Source organism: Eschrichtius robustus, chromosome 13 (assembly GCF_028021215.1).
Source record: "Eschrichtius robustus isolate mEscRob2 chromosome 13, mEscRob2.pri, whole genome shotgun sequence".
Lineage (NCBI taxonomy): Eukaryota > Metazoa > Chordata > Mammalia > Artiodactyla > Eschrichtiidae > Eschrichtius > Eschrichtius robustus.
Genome location: NC_090836.1, coordinates 45,804,650 through 45,828,645, shown reverse-complemented (window position 1 = coordinate 45,828,645; position 23,996 = coordinate 45,804,650). Strand labels below are relative to the sequence as shown.

The 23,996-nt window shown below is 47.5% G+C and overlaps 1 protein-coding gene across 1 annotated transcript; it reads right to left on the bottom strand.

Moving 5' to 3' along the window:
• Positions 1–3,079: 3,079 nt before the first annotated feature.
• Positions 3,080–22,608, bottom strand: COPZ1 (COPI coat complex subunit zeta 1). Its single transcript, XM_068560200.1, has 9 exons — positions 22,538–22,608; positions 11,519–11,587; positions 10,144–10,225; positions 9,424–9,515; positions 8,151–8,206; positions 6,772–6,849; positions 6,567–6,618; positions 5,308–5,346; positions 3,080–4,492 (listed from the first exon to the last, which is right to left on the bottom strand). Exons 1-9 carry the CDS (start codon positions 22,553–22,555, stop codon positions 4,445–4,447), a joined length of 534 nt encoding a protein of 177 aa, XP_068416301.1. The 5' UTR covers positions 22,556–22,608; the 3' UTR covers positions 3,080–4,444.
• Positions 22,609–23,996: the final 1,388 nt, after the last annotated feature.

The following is a 23,996-nucleotide window of genomic DNA, read 5'->3' as shown; positions in this document are numbered from 1 at the left end:
AAGTGAAAAAGCCAGGATTCCTTGGAATCCTGGAAATACCTTGGGGATGGCCCCTGGAGCATCAGGAATACTAGGGGTGGGGGGGTTGGTATGGGGTGCCTCAAGGAAGGAGGCTGCTGAAAGAAATGGGAGAATGAGAATATTGTGGGGATCATCTCTATCCCCACTAGACACCCCTCCACGCCTGTGCCCTGCATGCACGTGCACAGATGGACCGACTGACACACACACACACACACACGCGCGTACACGCAAGATTTCTGGCCCAGCAGTGTGAGGGGGCCCAGGAGGGCCAGCCTGCCCCTTGCCTGGCCCCTCTCCAACTGCCTTCTCTTGCTTTGACTTTCCTGTCTCCACCTCTCCATTCTTTCTCTCTGCTCCCAGCCTTGCTCTCTTTGTGTGGGTTTCTCTCACTCTTCCAGTTTGCTATGCTGGCTTTCTGCTAACCCTCAGCCGCTGCCCTCCTTGTCTCTCAGTCACTTTTTCTCTTTCCATCTTCCTGTCCCACTCCTCCCACCTCTCCTACTTCCTTGGACTCTCCATCGGCCTGTCCGGCCTCTGCTGCTCTTCAGCCCAGCCATCCTCTAGCCCACTGCCACCCCAGAGCCCTCTGTCTGGCCCGGGGGGACAGTCAGATTGCAAAGAGGGATGGCAAGGAGAAATGAGTGACTCTGAATGAGTCTCTGCTTTGATGGGAGGTCTGGGATCATACTGTGTTATTACATGGGATGGATGGAGGTGGGGGAGGCCACGTGACTGCGAGACAAGTTCGACAAATTGAGGAGGGTGAAATGGGAGGGAAGAGAGATTGGTAGAGAGAAGACACAGAAGGGCAAACACTAAAGAGAGACGGGTAAGGACTAAGGGTTCCCTTTAAGTGTGTGTTTTGGGTCAGTCTGAAGGTGAGGAGCTGAGGGGCATCTACTGAGTCATACTGAGACACAGATCCAGAGACAAGATCTGGAGACCCAGCCAGAGAAACACAGATGCGATGTCCACCAGGCAGCCAAACAATTCGAGCTCTCTCGCCTACCTGGGAAGGTCTCACAGACCTCTTTCTCCTCTGCAGATAGTCCTGGAGAGCCAGTTCCCTCTCCACTCACCTCCTCCTCCCCTACCCACTCCTGCCCCACCAGTGAGAATGACATCAGCTCTGGCTGCCACTGTCCTCAGCCCTGCTGATGTACTCTCCCATGGGTGAAACAGAGGCCAATCACCTCTGCCCCACCCATTCATTCTCCAGTCCAGGAGCTGGGGCTTACACAAGCCAGCACCCCGGGGTGGGAGTGGGAGAAGGCTGTACCAGGAAAAAAGGGGGGGCATGGGCACCAGGGGGAGGGAGAGGAACTGGAGAGGGGTACTGAGGAAGAGGGGCTGCAGCACTAAATCACTCTGTTGAGGGGGCTCCCTCTGCTCAGTGGGGTGGGGAGAGGATAGACATTTGGGGAGGAGTGAGAGAAGAATGGGAAATCGCCACATCTGGCAGGCAGGTGTCTGGCACTATTCAGGCTGTAGTCACTTTCCCAGCCAAAGGGGAGGAAGGGGCATGGGGGAGGAGGGGTTCCCAGGATCCCCTGGGGAAGAGGGAAAGGCTCACAAACAGAGACAGAGGCCCAGAATCAGACAGAAAGAGACCAAGGGAGGGAGACAGTCAGACCCTACTCCCCAGTCTCTGCTTCAGTCCGGGCTGGGAATGGGTTTGCTCAGAGTCCTGAAAGCAAATTGTTGGCCAGAGGGCTGGGTAGGCCCGGGAACTACAGTTCCATTCCTAGTGGGAAACAGACAAGGCAGGGAAAGTTCAAACCAGGCCAGGCTGGGGAAACAAGCTCAGAGAATTCCAAGTCTGAGAACTGGATAGAACACCATTCTCCACACCCATCACTGATCTGCAGCCCTCACCTCTCAGACTGACACGGCCCACCCCCCAGCAGGGTCAATGCTGGCTGATGAGTAGGAAGCTTAGGACAGCGATCTTAATTACTGAACACTGCTTTTCCCCCACCTCAGGGGGGCAAAGACAAAAATCCCTAGCCCTCATCCAGCCCCCTGTACCCTAACTCTCAATGCAGGACTGCAGGGTGCCATACCCAAGCATTTTTCTTTTTCTATCTGCTGAGGGTGACCCTGGGCCCAGTTGCCCCACAGTTGCTGAACTGAATTGCTAGGTTCTCAAAGAGCAGGCAAGACTGGACAACTGTAGGTTTCATGCCTTGGTGCTGGAGAGGCTTCCCCCTCTGGTTACCTTTCTTCCCTCATCCTTTCCTATCTAAGGTCCCAATGCAGTCTCTCTTGCCTAACCCCAGAATTACAGGCCTATCTCACGAGCAGTAGAGGTGACAGAGACCCTTCAGATTGCAGTGCAGACAAGGGCTCCCCACACTCCCCCTCTCCTTCAAATCCTGCAGGGGAAGGGGTAAAGAAAACCAAAGCATTCTCCTGTCGCCGCGGCAACCATAAAACCCCCAGCTAAATCCATCTTGTGAGCTCACCGCCCCATTAAGATGCAGGGCCAGGCTCTGCGCCAACCCAGCCACATTCATTTGTGCGAAGAAAGGTGGAGGAGGGGGAGGGGAGCAGGCTCTGGAGGGACGGGGAAATGGCGAGGAGAGGTTATTTACACCACTGTCCTGACCTTCTGGAGCAGCACTGGCTCCGATAAATAACCCGCTCAGCGCCATTTCGGAGCGGGAGAGGGAGGTGCAGGGAGGGAGCCGGGGCTGCAGGCGGCCCCCACGCAGGTGCGCGTCTCCAGGTTACTAATGGCTGAGGCGGGAGCAGGCAGCTGGCTTCGGGGGTGGTGGGGTAGCACTCAGTTCCCTGGGACTCCCACTGAGAAAATACCATCCCTACCCCACCCCTGGCGCCAATTTCCAGGCGAGTGGCCGGGGAGATGCCAAGGAGGCAAAGAGCCCCGTAAATTAGGGATGTGGGGTGGGGGGCAGAATGCTGGGGATTCTCTGAGGTGGGAGAGAAGAAATATTATAAGAGGGGGAGCGGGCGTTGGGGGGGGGGTGTTTAGAGGAATAGGAGCAGCTGCCAAGAAGAGAGGAAGAGGAATGGAAACATCACACAAAGGCAGTTTGGAAAAAGAAATGTTTTATTCCTCTTTGCGCAGAGCAGTATATGAAGCTGGCTAGCATCCTGACTCCGTACATCTCTTACACAAAAACGCCCCCTCCAGGATGCCCAGTTATCCGCCCCACTTGCAGAACTGGCAGTTAGTGGGTGGGGGCAGAACGCTAAGTCTCAGGAAGGTTTCTTGAGACATTTTTGTGGGAAGTTTTGGGTCAAGGGGAGAGATGACCCAACAGTGGGTGTCCCATCCTCCGTCTTCCTGGGGAAATCCAAATCCCAAAGGTCTTCTGAAGAAAGGCACCTCTCTCAGCGACCTAGGGAAGGGAGGCGCCCAGACCTACCGCCCGGATGTAAGGCTGAGGCAGAGAGAGGACAGGGTTAGGAAGCAGAGATCGCAGACCCAAGGCAGAGGAGTGAGGTGCATATGGGAGAGAGAAGGGGACTGAGAGAGCCCAGAGGCCCAAGTCATAAATTCCACCCCATCCCCAGTTCTGAGCAGAAACTCTTCTTCCCAAGACTAGAATGGAGTTTTAGATCAGGGACTGGCTTGGCTCCAGAGCACAGACAGGGCAAGCCAGGCAGAGCTCGCACGGGTGGTGAAGGTGGAAAGTTAAGGTATCAGACCGAGAGACAGACACTCCCACAACGAACACTCACAGACCACAGCAGTTTTGAAGCTATAAGCCAGGATCAGGGTAAAAAATGCAGCTGTGTCTGAAATACAGAATTTTATAAGCCCTCTCCAATAAAATTTAAATCACTGCTCCTTCCACTCTGTCCCCTGCCTATGAGCTGTTCCCAATCTTTTTTCCAAGGCTGGAGGCCTGGGCAGTAAGAAGGAATGGGAGAAAATACCGAGGCCAGAAAGCAGGGCTGTGGCTGAGACTTCGTATGCCTCTCCCCACCCGCACTCCTTCTACAGAAAAGAATTCTCTCTCTCTCCCCTTGCTGGACATAGGGGCTGTTGGGATGAAGGCAGGGTAAAGGCAAAGGGAGGAAAACACTCAGCACATTCTTTCTCCTGCTTTGATCTGAAGTGTAGCTGCAGCAAAGGGCACAGAAGTGGAGGAGAAAATATGGGGGATAGGAGAGCACGGGAGCATAATCCAGTCGAGCAAGGAAGAGGGTGCTTCCCCTGCCCTGTGTCCAAATCTGCTGAGAGCTTTACTCCCAGGACTGCAAAAAAGAGTGAGAAGGAACGGGAGGCGTATACGGGTTTGCGAGGGGGCAACCACAGACAGGATGGAGACTTAAGGATCCCTGTTATCCCCGAGATGACCCTGAGAGCATCAGTTGGGGGGCCGGATGAGAAGTCACAGCAGACATGTGGATTTTTTGAGGGGGTGAGGAGCCAGGAACAGTGGGGTCTTCACCGAAGGAGTGACCACTTGATCTGTTCTTTGGCTGACTGCAGCACCTGCAGGGACAAGGGTGGCATTGAGGGGCTTGCTGGGGGGTGGGGGTGGGGGCATGGGTCTCTCCTTCCCCTCACTTGCCATCCCTGTCCTTAGAAGATTGGCAAATAGAAAATCCCCAAGGGTAGAGGGATGGGAAGAAGCTCTCTAAGGCCCTAGAGGACTATCAGTTTGGGAAATTCCAAAAAAATTCAAGTCCACTGGGGGGATGAAGAGAGAAGAGGTATACCTGGGAGGTAAGAAAAAAACTGGGGGTTACCGGACATATGTTAAAGCGGGGTGGCGGGGGGAGAGTTTTACCACAACCAGATGGACTTCTTGGTAAGAATTCCAAGTGGGTAGAAAACAGAATCCCTCCCTGGCCCCCCTCCGCATCAGGCAGACAATCTCTCTGCAAAGTAGCAAGATCGATCTGCAAAACCTGCAAATTCTAGAATATGCATTTCCAGCTTAGCCCTCATTTGAATAATAAGAGAAAGACAGAGAGTGTGTGTGTGTGCACGCACACAGATCATCTGCTTAAGGCAAGCTTCTGCTGGGGAATAAATCACTGAATGAGGCATCAGGCAGGGAGGGTTTGAAGGGTACAGAGCAAGGCTGACAGCCTACTGCTCATAGGAAACTGGGATAGGAGTTGGAGTCGGGTAGGGAGTGGCGGGCTATATGAGCCCGTTTTCTGGACTAGGAGGGAGCCCAAGAAGATGTGTCTTCAGTCTCTAGTCTCCTGAATTCAGACTTGATGGGTTGGGGTGGAATACTATGCTAGCCTCTTTAGTGACCCAGTCCATCTGGAGAGGACGAAGGAAGACAGTCATACCTGAGACACGGTCTGCTCCGTAAGGGGGACATCTTCTCCCTACAGCACAGAGAGACAAGCATTCAGCGTGGAAGAAAGCTGGATTAAGACCTGACTGAGGTGGGACAATGGAGAAGGAAGAGGTGGTCCTTTAAACTGAAGCAAAGGGCACATGGCCTAACCTTCTCAGTCCCTCCTAGGGACTAGTTAGTACAGCCACAGTTTTACTTGGCCAGAGGGACTGTTGAGCAAAAAAGGGTCATCTCATCCATCTTCTGTTTTAAGGCAGGAGGACTTCTTAAAAGATTTATTCCATTCCAGGTAATCAGCAGGTTATCTGATCCTCAACTTGAGGATGGGAGACCAGATTCCCTAGTCAGAGAAGACCTTCCCCGAATATCAGTATCGCTAGGGAGAGGATAAGGGGGAGCCCAGGGTAGTTTAATGGATCCCGCAAGGCCTTATGGGTAACGACAGCATGTTAATTTGAAGAAATAAACTGCTGCAACAGCAGCCTGAGAAGGGGAAGGAGGGAGCTGGTGAAGGCGTGGGGTCGGGGGGGACCTTCTCTCTTGCCACATAGAGACATATGTTAGAGGAGAAGATTAAACTATGCAAATGGAGCCCACGGCAGTTAAGGGAGAAGATTTCCCATTACCCGGCACTGTCAGCCTTCACTCTGTGGAGGTCAGAGCCGGGACATTCTGTGAATGGAGAGACTGGCTCTGCTCAGGCATCTCTGCACCCCTACAATTTGCTGGCAGGCTCTCTCTGCACCCAGCAGACTTGGAGCTTTCTCTAGTTAACTCAGAGGCCTCTTTCTGCTATCACTAGCACCGAAGAGGACAGAGGTTCTGGCAAATAAGTACTTCCTGACGGAGAGGTACTGTTCTCAGTCCTAAAAGACTTTAAAAGACAAGTAAGACATTCCTCTGCCTCAGATAATTGGGATTCATCCCCACAGGAAGAAGAAGCCAACCTCAAATTCCTTTATCATTTCAGAACCATCAATATTAAAGTTCCCTTTATTTCATCTTTGATTTAATAAGTATGTATTAAATGTCCACTCTGTGCAGACTGTATGAGATGCTAGGTACCAGGTGAGGGGCAGAAATATATTCCTCCTGCTTCCCTTCTTTGAGACAATGAGAATTTGAAAGGGAAGGAGACAGTATTCTACAAGTATGTATTCTACAAGCCCCAACCCTTAGATCATTTAGCAGGTCTGGCCCTGGAGGGTGAGTAGATGGGGGATGTAGAGGGGAGATAGTTCTGCTTACCCTTAACGCCACCCGGTGTACCACTTGCTGGGGATCGCTCTCCAGGATCACCCTGAAAAGACAAAAAGACCATTGTTCACTCTGTCCTGAAGAACCAACTTACTGTGGGGAAACTGGTCACTCGGCCCCCTTGCCTTCGGACAGGGGCAGTGGCCCCACCCCTCACCCCAGATCCAGGGAGGTCCAGGGAGGTCCGAGCACTCACCCTCCATCTACGATTTCATCCACAGCCAAGAAGAGCCCCTCCATGTTCTCCAGCAGAGCTCGCTTTTCTACATTTTTCCTGAGTCCCCGAGAGAAGAGAAAACCCAGCCTGAGTGTGAAAGGGATCCTAGGACATTGTCTGAGCTGGGGAGCCTAAACTAGACCAATATATGTCTCCACGAACCACACAAAGAAGTAAATAAGCACTTTCTGGCTAACCCATTCTAACCCCCTTCCTACTCTTATTTGCTGAGTAACGACCAGGGATGCCAGGAAAGAGATTCAAAATACACACACAGTCAACTTCTGACTATTCAAGGGCTGATTTCCAGAGCTACTGTTTCTTTCCTACCTGCCACGCTGCTGCTCACAACATTGCTCATGAACACTGACATCAGTGGGTGGAAAAGAGGGAACACACAGAGCTAAAACCCAATCTGGAGGTGGCGGGAGGTGAGGAGGGGCTGAGTGCAAACTCTGTTTGCACTCAAGCTCTGACAAGGCTTCCAAGCTTCTCTCTGCTCCCACCACCAGCTCCCCCAGCTCTGCTCAGGCCTTGAAAAGAAGCCCAGCTAGGGGGCTGGGAACTGCCAGGGCCCGGCATCCACCAGCCTCAGGTCTGGTGGTTGGTGCATATGGCCAGTCACATCCGTCAGTCTGACTCTTTCACTAGATCACCGAAATGAAGTCTATTCAATCACCTGGCTAAGAAATAAATCATCCCCTTCCTGAGGAAATCTGAGCCGTTCACCCTGCTGATTCTGTGGGGCTGAGAGCACCTGCCGATTCTGCTCTGTCCGGATGGCTGTCTGTACTGGCTTCACTTGGGAGCCCTGGATGTTTTCAGGAAAAGTATTTTGTATCTCTTCTATTGCCCATCTGCATGGGGAACAGAGGGCTGGTGGGGAGGTGGACGGGGAGGAGAGGGTAAAAGGCACATTCTTCCTGCTCTCTAGAAGGAAAAACTAAGGGCCGGACGTGAAAAATTGTGAGTGCTGCCTCCATTCCCAGGGTGCTGCTGTTGCATCTGGGACATTTCCCAATGCTTGCCCTTTCTCTACCGTGAATGTAAAGAATGAAGCCCGGGAAAGCACCTTGAGGGTGCTTGGAACTCTGACAGAGCCACTGGGGGATGCGAGAGCAGACACAGAGGCAAAGATTCTGCTCCTTCCCGGTCCCTTTTCTCAGGAGAATTATTCCACAGGAGTAACACACTCTCCCATCCAGTCCGCCCCATCAGTGCAAATTACTCTGAAATAATAAGCCCGACTTCTCCAGGTAAATCAACGCCCCAGAGCCTCTGCTCATCCCCCACAAATCCCTGGACCTGAAGAACAGTGACTGTCCCTCGCAAACAGATGTCAAGAATGGCCTGCTCACCTCAGCATCTGGCTCAATGAGTCGAAGAGGCAATTCAGAACAGCCATGAGCATCAGCTGTTTGGAGACAGAAGAAGCAGAAGGATAAGGTTCAAGGCCCTGAAAGCTGCTACCTGAAGACAAAGCCCTCCAACTCATTAAGCATCAAAAGACACAGGCTTTCACAAAGGACCAACAGCATAAGGTGGAAGTGAGAGTAAAACAGGAAGAGGACCCGTGGCTCCCCACAGAAATAAATTCTGCTTCATGACCCCATGATTTTAGGTCTCTCTTTGACCAGACTGTTCAAACAGAACTTTCCTGTCACAGTCTTCTTCACGTCTTTACCAACTGTATATGTGTTACCCTATGTCTTCGGTAGAAAAATCATTAACCAAGCAATAGCTGAGGTCAGACTGTTGTCAAAAGAGAATGGACTTTGGAGTCAGACAGATCTGGGCTTAAATCCCAGCCGAGCCATTTCTAGATGTGTGACCCTGGGGAAGTTATCAGTTTGAACCACATGAAACTGCCACTTTTGTAGTCCGACAGTGGTCAAATATAAGTAATTTCATATGGTTCCTCAAGGTTTAGTTTCCTCACCTATAAAACAAGGGCACTAATGCCCAAAACTCACAGAAGTGCTGTAAGGTTTAAATAACAATGTATTCTACAAAGCACTTGCAGCAATAAGAACTCAGGAAGAGTTGGTTCTCTCAAACTTTGACTTTTGCCTCAAATTATGTAGGGGCTTATTTTTACCTACCTACTCTCCTAGAAGTTGTGACCTAAGGTAAATAGCTTTTCCTGAGTTTAGGAAGCAGGTTAGGACTACACCCACAGTCTTCAGAGAGCCACTCAGAAGGTATGGCTTCGACGTGACCCACAATGTTGCCTAAGTGACCCGAACTCAGTCAGGTGTGGACCCTGCACAGCAGGAGCAAGCATCCCCTGAACCCTGACCACACCTCAGAAATCCATCTTAAAAACACCACCCAGGGAAGGCCATTGGTATTACACATTAGTATGTATCAAAACATAGATAGTATGTATCAAAACATAGATGGTGTGTCCTACATGGACACAGAAATCTGGGAAAGCTTCCATTCTAGGTTGATTCAGTTGCTTGGCCGTGTCTGTGAGGCTGACAGGGATCTCCGACAACTTCGTTAGCCAGCCAGACGCCAGAGGGACACAGGGACGTGGCAGTCCTAGGGTCCAGAACCAGTCACGAGGTCCTGCCGGTGGTTCAGGAGGGGAGAGCAGAGACAGCAAAGAGGGGTGGGGGTCCTCACCTCATTTTCATAGGAGCTGCCGATCACATAGAAATAGAGATCGATGCTGCTTTTGTATACCACTGTCAGGCCTTCCAAGAGGGCAATTTCACCTGTGGGGGGAACAAAGGTGGAAACGGTGGGTGGCCTGAGACAAAGAAGTAGGAAAGAGGGAGTTACCATGAACTCCTGGTATCCAGCTGTGTGGGGCTGAGGTGAGGCAGGTCTTAATGACCCCCAAAGACTGAAGTGGACCTGCTTTTTCTTTTCGGGTGGTAGCAGAGGGCGGCAAGTGTAAACTTGGGGGAGTCTAAGTATCTTCTCCTCTAACTGCTCCTGCCCCCCAGCCACCAGTAGCCTTATTTCCCTCCTTGTATACGAGACAGGATACTAGTCAATCCTTCGGAGGTGAAAATGCAGAGCGGTCACCTTTACAGACTTCCATTTACCTGCCCTAATGGATGCGGTACAATAAGCAGAGCTGCAGTTAAATTTGTCAAGTGAGGCTCATAAATCCGGGGACTAGACAGGTAGCTAACAGCCAACCTTCTAGCACGGTATTCCCGCGTGAGGTACACTCACCTCTCCATTACATTTCTGAAGAGTTTATTATATGAGGGGAGGAGGAAGAAAGAGAAGAAGGAGGCAGAGTCATTTTGCCCTTTCTCCGCCGCCCCGCCGCCGCCCCCTTCCCGCTGTGGCTCTCCCACTGCAGGGAGTAGTGAAAGGAAGACGACATACTGTCAGTCCGGTGGGTCTTGTTGAAAATGTTCTTCTCAAAGGCCTTTTGCTCCTTGACACTGGGGTAGGTGTCGTCATAGTACTGGTCAGAGGGAAAGGAGATGAGTTGGGTCATTAGAGCTGGGAGCCCAGAATGACTAGTGACTGTTTTGCCCTGGATCTTGGATTTCTCTCCTTCAAGGCGTGGGGTGAGGGAGAAATACTGACATGAAGAAGGGAGAACTACAGAGGCAGGGAATGGGCAGTGAGTAATCGGATACAAAACGAGGTTTTTCAGGACCCTGCTACAAGCCACCCCGCCTCACGGTTCTCAGACTGGAAGGGCAAGAGGCCTAGCAGCCCTGTGATGAGGCTCTGCCCCGTCTGCATTCTAGGGCAGCAACCCTGAGGCCATTCCCAGGCGCCACCCCAGGTCAGGGCGCACTGCTAGAGAACACGAAAGGCACCAGGCCCTCACTATGCAGGGCTGAGGAATGGGGAAGGGCTGCAAACACCTCCTCTACAGAAGGGCAAGCCCTGCCTGTGCTCTCTGATCTCCTGTATCTTAGCTTCCTTTCCAGCAAACTGGAAGAAGTGGGAGGCAAGCTAGCACACTGTGGAGCCCACTCCCAAGCTCTCCCTGGCAAGGGGGTGGAGATGCAGGCTGCTAAATCGCTCTGCTCTTTAGGGGCTAATCCATTGCAGTCAGCTGAAGACCTATAACAGGCCTGGCATTTAGTAACTGGATAACTGTTTCAAAAGGTGTCCTGCATAGTTACATCCAATTACAGGGAGGAACAGCTGGTGAATTCTAAACTAATCTCTACCTGCTGATTGATTTATGCTATGCTCGCCCAGAGTTAATCCACCAGGGACGGAAAAAATTTCTCCAGGAGGGGGAGAATATGGAGGGCGAGGAGAGGGGTGTCCTTTCTCCTCTCTTTCAATAGATCCAAAGTTAGAAACATCCCACTGGGGAACTCAGGAGGTAACAAGCTTGGTGGTGACTGGAGACCTAGGACTGGAACCCTGGAGCTGCAAGAGAATTCCCTGGAAAAACCCAGGCAGGATGATGAGGTAGAAGAGAAAGGGACAGGAGTGATGGGCATGGGCAGGCTGCTTCTCACAACTAGACATTGCTTTGTTCAGAAACCAAGGTTCCAAAGCTTTTTCCTGTTCTGATGTTGATGACAGGCAAGTCTAAGGATGGCAAGTAGGGAAGCAGGGCAACTAAGAGACAGGAGCAGTTTAGGTTTTATCTGGAGTAGTCAGAGGTAGATGGAAGAATTCTCAAAATTATGTGTGGATGAATATGAGTTAATAGGGCCAGTCCCAAGATCCAAAGCTCAGAAAAAGTCTGTCTTTGCTCCTAAACTAATCTGAAAGGGAATCTCACCTTGGCAAAAAGTCGATCTCCATCATTGTCCAGAATCAGGATGGCTTTGACAGTATACAGGGAGGGTTCCTGAAGAGATATGAACATACCTTCAGTCCTGAAGGCTTTTGCCACCATTAGCAAACCAGATACCTTCCCCTGGTCCCACTGGGGCTGCAAGGGGATACAGAGGTGCCTCTGTAGGTCCCCTATCCCAACCTGGTTAGATTTTGACATTTCCCACTGAGAATGACCAAGTGGTAAATGAACTGAATTGAGGGAGGGGACATTTCAAGAAAGGACCCAAAGCAGCACCAGAGAAACAATTTCTATGAGCCAGACTCACAGAGGGCTTAATATTTCTTATTTCCAAATATTATGCTACAGTTAGTTTCCAAATTACTCCCCCTCCCTGGTCTCCCACGCACAGGTGGGTATGGAATGTGGAATGTAACCAGATTAATTAACAGGCACTGCACGAGGCTCTCTGAAAATAGCGTTGACTGCCCTAGTGTACTTGGAAGTTCCTGCAGTCCCGATGCAGTAGCAATGCAGAGGCATAAAGAAAGACTTCCCTAAACCACCCACATACTGAGCAGATGGAAACAAGCACGCATGCACGCACATACTCACACACAGACACACCAGTTCTGAATGCAGCCCAGTGAGACATCCATCTTCCAAGACTTCCCCTAGGATCTCAACTCCTCTACTATACCCTGACGACCACCACTTAACTTGCCAAGACAAAAAGCAATCTGAATTTGTGGTAGTTAAGAAGCAGTTAAGAAGAGGCTCCGTCTAAGAAACACTCTGGAGCCTGGAGACAAGGAGCAGGAGTGGAGTGTTCTTTCACTACCAAAAAGCAACCTTTGAGGAAACTGGCTCCCAAAGAAATCAGGGGCTTCCCTGGCGGTCCAGTGACTAAGACTCCGCGCTTCCACTGCAGGGGGCACGGGTTTGATCCCTGGTCGGGGAACTAAGACTCTGCATGCTGCATGGCATACCCACAAAAAAAAAAAAAAGAAAAAGAAAAAGAAAAACAAAAGAAAAAGAAATCAGAGTCTCAGCCTTAACAGTTACACTAAAACTCTAAGCATATCACTTTGCAAAAGCTCCTCCACTCCTGCAACTTCCAGGGAACCAGCTAACAGGAAAGGAAGAAGAGGAAAGGAAGGGAGGCCATGGGATGTGTACGGAAGGCGTCTGCAGGCTCACATTCCTTGACTTTCTAATCAGCGTTACTTACCGTGGATATCCTTCTCCCGTGCTTTGAGACAAGGCTGTTGCTTTGCTACCTCCGTTTCCTGGCCCTACTTAGGAAACCCACAGCCTTCACAGGGCCAAACATATTCTCCGAGCATATGTTTAACAAAGATCCAAAGGTGATGAGGAAAGATTCACTGCCAAGGATCTGCAGCCTCTACAAAGGTAAACTATCCCATAAGGCTCCAGGGGGTTTATGGTTCCATGCAAAGAACCAACCTTAGCTCAAGGAGTTAAGAATGAGAGTAAAGGGAACCCAGTCTTTTGAGAACAGGGTGATAAAGAATGTAAGCTTTCCCCACTTGGATTCTTGAGGACAGAAATTTTTGTTTCTTTCACTGATTTATTACAAGTGTCCAGAACAATGCCTGACATATACTAAACTCTCAATATTTATTGAATGATTATGAGAATAAATGAAGTTTGAGAGTAAAGTAGAAATTTATTGCTGCAGTAAGCATCTAGGGGATTCTCTTATAATTAGACATCCACGTACAGGTAGAATTTTTGGTGTGGCCATTTTGGGTGATATTACTACCAAGTCATCCTCCTCTGACAGACATTCCTTAAAGATGCCCATGCTATACACATTACTCTCCGGAACACTCTCTCAAACTAAGGGACTCTGTCTAGCAGAAGGACGTCCTCTAGAGTCTCATCTAAAAAGTCACAAATAAAGCAGCTTTCCTAACTCCTAATTCCCCACAGAAAGATCTTCCCATAAAGCAGGCTCAGTTCTATAGCAACTTGGATCCTCGATTCACCAACAGGGAGACAGTCTTGGGAATGAGTTTTCTTAATAGAAGAAAAGAAGTCCATAAGGAAGGAAATTTAGAAGAAATCATTTTTCCCACAACATTTTCCCTGGAAATCTTTGGCTCTGTTTCTCTATCCGCATTCACAGCAACCTTAGAGAGTTTCCCAATGGTTGAAACCGGGCATTGATCTGGCGCAGGTAACTCGTGCCTGCAGCCACAAAGTCTGGCATCTCTAGAAAGAATGGGATCCCAAAGCAAAGAAAAACCCTTATGGCAGGACTTCCCTGGTGGTGCAGTGGTTAAGAATCCACCTGCCAATGCAGGGGACATGGGTTCGATCCCTGGTCCAGGAAGATCCCACATGCCGCGGAGCAACTAATAAGCCTGTGCGCCACAACTACTGAGCCTGTGCTCCAGAGCCCGCGAGCCAGAGCTACTGAGCCCGTGTGCCACAACTGCAGAAGCCCGTGTGCCTAGAGCCCGTGCTCTGCAACAAGAGAAGCCACCGCAATGAGAAGCCCACGCACCGCAGTGAAGAGTAGCCCCTGCTCACCACAGCTAGAGAAAGCCAGTGCACAGCAACTAAGACCCAACACAGCCAAAAAATTAAAAAAACAAAAAACAACAAAAAAAACCCTTATGGCCACCAGCCAACTAGGACAGTCAGACAGTCCTCTGTGGCCAACAGGGTGAGAGAGTGCCTAAAACAGCCGGCAAAGAGAGAGACAGATTCCTGGGTCCTGCTCCTGGCTCTTTTCACTGGCTTCCTAGAAGACGCAATCAAGGAAACCCCCAAAATAGAAACATGGATCTTCCTGGGAAGGATAAAATACAGGCAAAGGCAGGCAAGGAGAAGACCAGGAGGGACCCTAAGTATGAAAAGGGTACGATGGCACTAGAGAAAAGGCTGGTCATTTTAAACTTCCAAAGAAATGACCACACTAAATAAAGCTGAGAACTTAGGCAAGAGCTTAAATGCTGCTTTAATTCTCCACTCAGCTACAGCCAGAACTGGCAGCTTCTCCTTTACTTCTCCTGCCACCTCCTGACTGCAGCTGGTTCCACTTCAGCCTGGGGCCTTTACCTCTCAGGAGTGGGGAGGGCCTGGAGCTCCTCTCATATCATAAAACCAGCCAGTTTAAAGGGCCCAGAAGCCATTACTGATAATGTAATTTCATTTTAAGTTTTTTGCAAAGGGCAAGTTTATAAATAACTCCCAGCTCTTGAGAAATGGGCTTCCTGGACAATGGACTAGGCTTGACCTTGTAACACATTAAATGCTGATTATTGAGAAAGACACTACAAGCTCAGGGCCATGTTCAAAGGATTTTAAAGGTCTATTCTTCCCTCCCATTCCCAAATGGGTAGCTGCTAGAAAGCTTTCGAGACAAAGTTCTGTGATGCACTGACTTTCAGAGAGCCACAGCCTGAGTGTATAACAGAACTTCACCTCAAATGCTAATGGTGCCTGGAAATGATGTGCAGGCAGATTGGTTTTGGGGATGGTGGGTGGCTCAGATAGATTTTCATGTCCATTTTTATTATCAAGAAAACTAGACTGGACTCCTCAGGAGAGCTGAAACAACACCGAACAAGCAATGAGCCTGCTGCAAACAAGTCTTTTATCTCAATCAGGGGCTTCTGAAGCCTGGTGAAAAACATCACCATCTCCCATTATCCCCTACCCTACCCCAGCACACAGAGGACTAGAAGGGAAGAGTTGTTCCTCGTGCTGCCCCCTGTGGGCCTTCGGATGACCTGCAGCTTCCTCAGCACTATAGTCATTAGCAGAAATATTAAAAAGGCAGCTCTGGAGAAAAGCTCTCTAGTTGTGTGTCTTGTAAGTCAAACTAGGAGAGATGGGCCCTGAAAAAGCACTGAATTAAGTCTATCCACAATGTATATAGTAAGAGGACACTCTGGGGTAACATCATGATACGCCACCAGAAGAGGACTAGGGTAGTGTTTGGAGCAGGTAGACAGGATATTTGAGGCTTACGACTAATTATTTTATTTGATCCTTTGTGGGGGATGGAGGAGGAGGGAGGGAGCCAAGAAGTCTTTGCGGAGTTAGAGGATGCTATCCACAAAGCTGAAAGGACACAAGTAAGAATCTGGTTGAGATTCCTAGAAAGTTCTTCATTCCCCACTTGTAAAGAAATCTTTATGGCCATGCCAAAAAGTAGTACCCTGGCTTGGCAATGGGTCTCCATCAACTAGAAACAAGATGCTCTTCCCTCAACCCTATTTATAAAGTAAAACCAAGACAGTAAAAACTAGGAGAAATTTCTAGATACCACTCCCAGTTCCACATGGCTAAGCAGGTATTTTGCTCCCTGATTCTGTGCCAATTTCTTTAAAATGAAAAGCTCCTCTGGGATTGAGGGCTCCAATTTGCCAGCCACAAGCCTGGGGACTTCAGATGAAAAGAAAAGAAGAATTAGCAAAGGTTTTGCCAGAGAAGGGCAGTTTTCACATACTCCCCAGGGGTTTGCTTAGATTCAGGCAGCACAGCTCAGGAAAGAATAGGAGCCAAGGTACCACGGAACATTACCCATCTGACCTGAGACCAAATATTGGTTATTAAGAGGAAACTGAACACAAGTCTTAGGAAGGAAGAACTGTTGGCAGAAAGAGCCACCTAGAAAGAATCTTCCTATCTGACAGATACAAACCATGAAAGCACGGTCACCAGAAGTCTGCCACTAGAGGAAAAAATGTCTCTAAACTCCTAAAATCCTTTATTATAGTCTGCATCAGCCATTAACTCAAGTTCTACCTTTCTCTGGGACTCAGCTTTCTCATCAGTGAAATGAGAGGCCTGAGCTAGATCAGTTAAGGTTAATAACTCTGCTGAGTTACAGCAGACCCCCTTTGATAAGCTGACGAAATCTATGGACCTTGTTACCAGAAAAATACACATTCACAAATTTTTATGATTTCAAGGAGTTCATAGACCTAGGTTTAGAATTAAATGAGATTCTCTCTGAAGACAAAAAGACGGTGCAGGGAGGGGAGGAAAAAAGGGGGAAATGAGTGATACTTTTGTAAATCACCCCCTCTCCTCTGCCAGGCACCGAATAATGACTTCAATAAATATGTGTGTGGCCTTAATAAATTAATAAATGATTGAGAAAACTAACACAGCCAGCAGGGGGAGCTAAGCTCAGCACCACACCCCTCCAGCTTTCAGTATTAAATTTCGCGGCCGTGAGACAGGCAGGACAAAGATAACCAGGCCCCAAGCTCTTCAGGAATGCAAAGTCTCAGGTCCTTTCTTAAAATTCCAGAAGCTTGTCTGCTAGAGAATTTTTTGCCCAGGGGGGTCACACAGTCCCTAATTCTTCAACTATTCTGGAAATGAAAGAATTACAGAAATGAGGGACAAAGCGAGGAGCACTGCTGGGAAGAGATGAACTGAACAAGCAGAAATCACAGTACTCTACACCTGAGGCCTGAGAGCAACATGAGAACTTCCTGCCTGCCCAGTTTGATAACCCAAGGGCTCTCACTGAAATATCATGCAGCAAAGGGAAAAATCAAATGGGGCTAGATCTATTTCTGATGAGTCCTTGGTCATGATTTGTATCATAATTTACTCCCCACCCCACCCTCCATCTGCTTCTGAAAACAAAAAGGTAGTCTCTGAAAGACTGAATTGACAGCCTCTGTGTTCATCTTTCAGTCTACTTGCTCCCCCAAATCAACCCCCGAGACAGAACTGCTATCCTCTCCCCTAGTTTCAGCCTCCCTCTAAACACTACACAAATAGTAGAAAAGGAGTTGGAGAAAATTGGTAGACAGAGCTGTCCAGGCCAACTGGCTGTGGATGGGGATATCTGCCTTAATAATGGGAATATTAAAAATCCAAAAAAGGAGATGTAGGCTTCATCTGCAGCATGTAAGACTTAGGTTACACAACAGGAAAGACTTCCTGAAGAGGTGAGGGTAGTCAAACACCAGAAGAGGTGACACAGGCTAGGGAATCTAAGGATAGGAGAACTCCTCTAATAATCTGATCTGAGGGAAAGCCTATTCTGTGCAGAATCAGCAGAGGCAGAATGTGAGAAGGCCCTTGCCAGTACAGATCTCTTATAATGTGCATGGACCCAACCTCCTAATCCAGCTTCATCAGCTGCCCATGGGCACTCTGCCTTCCATCTTCCTAGTTACTCTAGCATAAGTGGGTAGGTAGGCACTAATTCTTTACCCCTGTTCCATCCTTTATTTGCTTCTCTAGCTCCCCTTTCCATAACTAGTTTTCTTGTCAGTATCCTGACTCTAACCAAGTCACGTTGATGGAGTAAAGTAAAAAACAGTAGCAAAAATAAAAAAAAATAAAAAAAAAAAAAAAACAGTAGCAAGTATCTAGCTGAAAAAGACCCTAAACCTGCCACTAGGCTCCCTCAAATATCTGGATAATTGCATTCATCCTCTGCCTCCCAGAGAAGACCTGGCTTCTCAAGGGTCTGGCTTTCTTCACATGGAGGCCCCCTCCTCCTCTTTTGACCATGTGACAGCTCCCCCAGACCTCTGATATAATTTATACCTTGCCGGGGACCAACTCTTTCCCACCACTGTGAAGGAGAGGGAAAAAATATATATAAATACGTTGGAAATCTATAACGAGGTCTTCTTGGAGGGCAAGACATGGGGAGAGTTAGAAGCAGCGTCAATTGCTCTTTAGGGGTTTTAGTTCAAGCCGAGGTCTGCTTCCAGCAATCAACCATTAAAACAAGCCGGCCAGAGTAACAGCACAGTTTATTCTGATCATTTAATTTGAAGTGTCAATAAATTAAACTTCAATCAATTAAACTAGGTGTGCAATAACCCAGATGGACACCCCGACACCAACATAATCACAATAAAAATTTTTATGGTTGCCAGGGACCTCACCGGGGGCAGTGCTGGCACTGCTCGCGCCCTAGCTGAGAAATATATCTCCACAGTGCAGGAACGAGGAGACTGCTTCTAACGAAATGGACGGGCCAGGCGCCGGCAAGGACGCAGCTGGGTGAGGGGCACAGGGGACTGCCAGGAACGAGATGGGAGTGCTTTGGGGGCTTAATGTAATTGATACCTTTGCCCAGAGCAGGGGGAGGGGGCATTTAGGCCAAGTACCTCTACTGTTAGTGCCAAAAGAATTTAACAAAAGCCCCATTAAGATGATTCAGGAAGCAAAGGCCACAGAGCAATATCAACCTTTAAGAGTCACTGATGTATTCTGCATAGTTTCTTCCTCCATATATACACATACTCTTGTGCACTCTGGATGCCCTGATTTTTGAATGAGGCTTAGAATTCAGGATCTGGTCATTGTTTTAGGATAGAAATTTATTAAAGGGAGAGTAAGAATAAAATTAAGAAGTCTAGTCCAAAAAGCACTGGAAAAGCACTCAGAAAGTGAATCCAGAGAGGATTAGGAAAAATGAAACCTGTGAGGAAAGATTTAAGGATCTAGACTGCTAGAGTAATTCAGTTTTGAGGAAAAAAGGGTAAAGAGGGGAAGGAGGAAGGGGATAAGTCATTATCTTTAAGATTCCATAAGTGATTAATGGAGAATGGTGACCTGCAGAGATCCCTCTCTATTCACAACTAAGAGAGAACCAGCAGAAGACAGCAGGAAAGAGGAAGCTGAGTCCAAAGATGCGGGCTGGGGGCATTATTATCAAGCACTGGGAATGGAAGGAGATGAAAAGAGACCCAAGAAAGATCAGACAAATCTGCTTGAAAGGTAGGGCTGGATTACTTAATTCAAGAAAGAAACTCACCCACTGTAAAGTACCTAAATGAAGGGAACCTATTGGTATTTAGAAATTCCCATAATCAGATCAAATTTCAAATGATGGTTCTTCTTGCCCCCCTCTAGCTTACTCTTCCCTTCTTCTAAATATCCTATGGCTATGTGTCTTGTAGAGGTGAGGACACAAGAATATGCTTTGATCAGGTTTCCCCAGAGGGCCAGCCAAACCAGGAAACAGAAATGTGAGAGGAGGAAGCCTAAAGGAACTTTGGAAGGTACCTGCCCTCTCTAAGGAGTGGTTTGTTAAATACTATCCAGGCACAGTAAACTCTTTAGCTCAGCAGAGAGCTAAGGTAAAATCCAGGGAATTCCTTATACTTTTCATAACAAAGATGGTGACCTAAGAATTAGGGGATGCCGCTGAGTACACAGAGCGGATGAGATAAAAAGGAACAGTACGGAAGGGTGATTCTGAACCAGACGGAGCTAAATTTCGTGGGCCAGTATGTGAGGGTAGTGAGAAGAGAAATAAAAACTTAGGAAATACACCTGATTCTCAACCACGGTTCCTCATCTGAACCACTGAATACTGAAAATTATTTAAATACTATTTTGTCACTTCTCCCAAGGATAGTACAAAACTAGTGTCACTGTGTAAACAGAGAAGCTGATCTATTACATACAGTGACACCTTAGGGCATTAGGGCTTAATTCTCCCCTGGAACTCCAGTTGAGAAGGGCTGGAATGGTGAGAAAGGTACATAAATTCTTAATTGGGGGCCCAAAATATATTGAAAATAGTAAACAGCACACACACACATACACACACACACACACACACACACACACACAAATGTTGGGAAGGGCTGACACAGAGGAAGGAAAATACTAATTTAATATCCTAAGAACTCTGGTGACCAGCACAAGGACTGATACCTATTGGTACTTTGTCCCCAGCAAAAGCTTTATATAACTGACAGTTGAAAGTACAATTTGGCATGTTGAAGATGTGGAAAGCCCATGATGAGATAACATCAGAGAGACACTTGGTCTGGGAGGATTAGGAGTCAAAAACTAATCCTAGTCTTGATCGTGCTTCCTTGAGGAAGCCCTTTGCCCTAAACCTTCGTTTCCCCTTACCCCATCAAACAGGTTCTTCATGACAAAGAATCAGTAAGGTTTCTAGAGCAAACTTCAGAGGTACCTGACCAGGTCAGCAAGGATCTGTGAATGCAGCATCTTAGGTATAGATTAAAATGGATATAAGGAAGAAGCAGGTTGAAACAGACTTCGCTGAGGAAGCAGAGACAAGAATTGAGGTAAGAGAAAATGTGAGAGAGAGAGACTTTCACATGTAACTCCCTCAGTTCAGCACTACACACAAATCCCTTGTTAAAAGGGCTCCTCAAGTAATATCACCCTCACTCCTTTACCTCTAGGCAGGCTCCCTTCTAAACAGATCTAGGGGGCAGTCTAAAAATTTCTTAAACTTCCAAAGAAACTAATTCCCTAGAATTTATCCCAGTCTGTTAACTGGTTAAGAATACTGGTTAATGGCGGGGGAGGGGGGGTGGGGGGATGAATTGGGAGATTGGGATTGACATATATACACTAATATGTATGAAATAAATAACTAATAAGAACCTGCTGTATAAAAAAAAATCAAATAAAATTCAAAAATTAAAAGATATAATTCACATACCATTTACTCATTTAAAGTGTACAATTCAACTGTATTTAGTATATTCATAAAATTATGAAACTCTCACTATAAGCTAAGTTTAGAACATTTTTATCACCCCAAGGAAACCCCACACCCACTAGCAATCACTCCCCATCACTCTTCTCCTCCCACTAGCACTAGGCAATTACTAATCTGTTTTCTGTCTCTACACATTTGCCTATTCTAGACATTGGATATAAATGAAATCATATACTATGAGGTCTTTTGTAAATGGCTTCTTTCACTTAGCATATGTTTTCAAGGTTATCCATTTTGTAGCGTGTATCAGTGCTTTATTTCTTTTTATTGCCAAATTGTATTCCATTGTATGGATATGTCACATTTTGTTTATCCATTCGCAAGGAGATGGACATTTGAGTTGTTTCCACTGTTTAGCTATTGTGATAAAGCTGCTATAAATATTCATGTGCAAAAAAAAAAAAAAAAGAATACTGGTTAACTGCTTGGTACAGAAAATGTCTTTAATAAGATTTTAAAGCTTTCTACCTAGACTTAAACAATCCATATGATGGGAAGGAATTATCCCTATCTTTGCCATTTTGAAAGAGGGGAATTGAAACCTGTTATTCTCTTTTACCTGATGAGGATCTGGATGTGTACATGTGAAGAGCTGAAGGAAAAAATAAAGGCCTAGAGTTCAACTCAATTAAGGAAGGAGCTGGGAGCTAAGTCCCTACACCCACATATATATACGTTAAAATCCCCAAATTGAAAGGGGGGGGCGCTTTTTTGAGAGAAACGCTCTGGTTCAGTTCTAAAGAAGGGGTAATAGTATTTTATTTTTTTGAACAAGCGAAAAGGATCATATGGACAGGGGAGCGAAAAGGTGCCCTTTAGCCACCAAAAGTTTTACATAACCAGAGGAATAGTTGGCATCCCAGATCCTACAATAAGAATTCCCAAAGTTTAAATGAAGAGAGAAAAGGAGAACAGAATAACGAGTCCAGAATAAGGAAAAATATTCCACAATCCATGCTGACTCTATCAGGTATTCCAGAACTCTGATGGAATACTGATTCCTCATGATGACAAATCTACATAGCAGGAAGCCGAAGAAGAAAATAGCTTTTTTTGAAGGAATATGACGGGGAATTATCAACGGAGAGTCACACTGTGACAACTATCAGGAGGAGCCTATGATGACAAACACCTGCACTCTATTCTGACAATTTGAGGCGAGTTTGGAGTTTTGGGGAAACTCAAATCAGGATTATCATCCACAATGATCATAATCAGAGGGAATCTGAAGGACCCCAATCCAGTACGCTCATGATCCTATGTGTCCTAAGGACTCCATGTGCTCCCTTCAACTTTCCACTGACTCTGCCCTCTCCCCGGCAGAGCTTCCTACTCTAAACCGAGGCTTTAGCTCCTGCACTAGGCCACAGGCCTATTCCAGGGACCGGCAGAACATTCGGACCCCGAGGATTACCCGGAACTCCCCTTTCTACCCCCTCCCACTCAGGCTGAACCCCGACTCCCGACCCCTCTGGACATCGCAGCATCTCGGCCACCCCTCCAGCTCCTACCAAAATCAGCGCCTCCATCTTGCCCCGCAGCTGGTGCCGACGTGGAGCCGCAGAGACAACGCCGCCGCTGATTGGCCCTAAGTCCTCATTGGATCCCGCCCAGAATGAGGGTTATTGGACTCCCAGGTGTCAGCTATTACTTCATTGACCAATCAGTGTACTAGCTTACTTAGCGGAAGCAAGGTGTCCAGCCAGAAGGCGCAGATATTTGATTGTCAGTTTAAACACTCAATAAAACAACAAAGCCTCACTAATGAATGAGGCGGGAGGGTCAGTGGGGCGGGGTTGTTTCCATGGGGAATAAAGGAAGCGATTATTAATTTTCAATTGGCAGGGCTGAGGGCACATGATATCGTCGGCCGGATTTAGCAACTTTAATTCGCACTCCCTTTAGGGAGCGCTGTGTCTCTTTAGCCCTTAACACAGGCAGCTCTCGACAGAATCCTACCCTAATCCCCATCCAGAGCCTCCATTAGGTCCCTGATGTCCACGGTTGCTTTGGGAAACACTGCTAGCTCTTCCTTCAGACTCGCTCAGATCCCTCCAGCATACTCGCAGAAAGTCTGCACAGCCATAGAGTAAAGGCACAAGATGCCCAGCGTGTTATTTAGATAAACCAAGGCCTCTAGAGGTTGATTGCTAACAGTAACAATCTTCCCGAGGTGGAGTCCTAGACTTTGCTTGACCCAGGGAGTTTCTAAAAGCAGATTTTCTTTGGCCGGACGTGAAACGGGATGTTAGAGCTTTGGAGACTAGAGAGGGGAGAGTAGGAAGGACAAAGGGATAAAGAGTCCAGGATAAGGAAGGGTATAGGGAACAAGGTCTGCGGTTTTCCAGTAGGGACAAACCGTTGCAAAATGAGAAAAGAGAAGTTTACTGAATGCAGAGATTTCACAATAGGGAAGAATTTTGATGAAGTTTAGCTTTCCCCCACCCCTCAGTTCCTTGGTCCCTGACCCCCACTTAGGTCAGGGACACCTTCTATTGCATTATACTGTCCTCCAAAGGTTTTTGTGGGGTTTTTTTTTCTTCCATCTCTAAAAATTATGTCTTTAGGAACTCTCCAAGAAGAGCATCCAAACCCAGAAGTTTTTCTAATAATTTCAGAGCAGAGTCAGAGTGCCTAAGAGAAAAGTATAGAACAATACAAAACAAACTACAGAGCTAACATATGCTATGAAGGAAGATATATGATTTTCTGGTAAAGTCCCAGGTGACAAGCCCCAAATCTGGAAGAAGCAAGGGTATATCCTTTATCTATTCCCATGAGGAGTCATTCAAACATTTAGCATTGTGCCTGGAATCACAAGATAGTCCTTGGCTTGGCAGTTTAATGATAATACTAACATTTATTGACCACTTTCTATGTACCAGGCGCATGCTAAATCTTTGAATACATTATTTAATATATTTTTTAAAAACTTATGAAGTAGATGGTTATTACTCCCGTTTTACAGAT

Coding starts and splice junctions, on each gene's coding strand:
- COPZ1 (XM_068560200.1), bottom strand. Junction 9,516..10,143: donor CAAGACCCACCGGACTGACA/GTATGTCGTCTT, acceptor TTCCCCCCACAG/GTGAAATTGCCCTCTTGGAA. Junction 4,493..5,307: donor CGGAGCAGACCGTGTCTCAG/GTATGACTGTCT, acceptor TTGTCCCTGCAG/GTGCTGCAGTCAGCCAAAGA.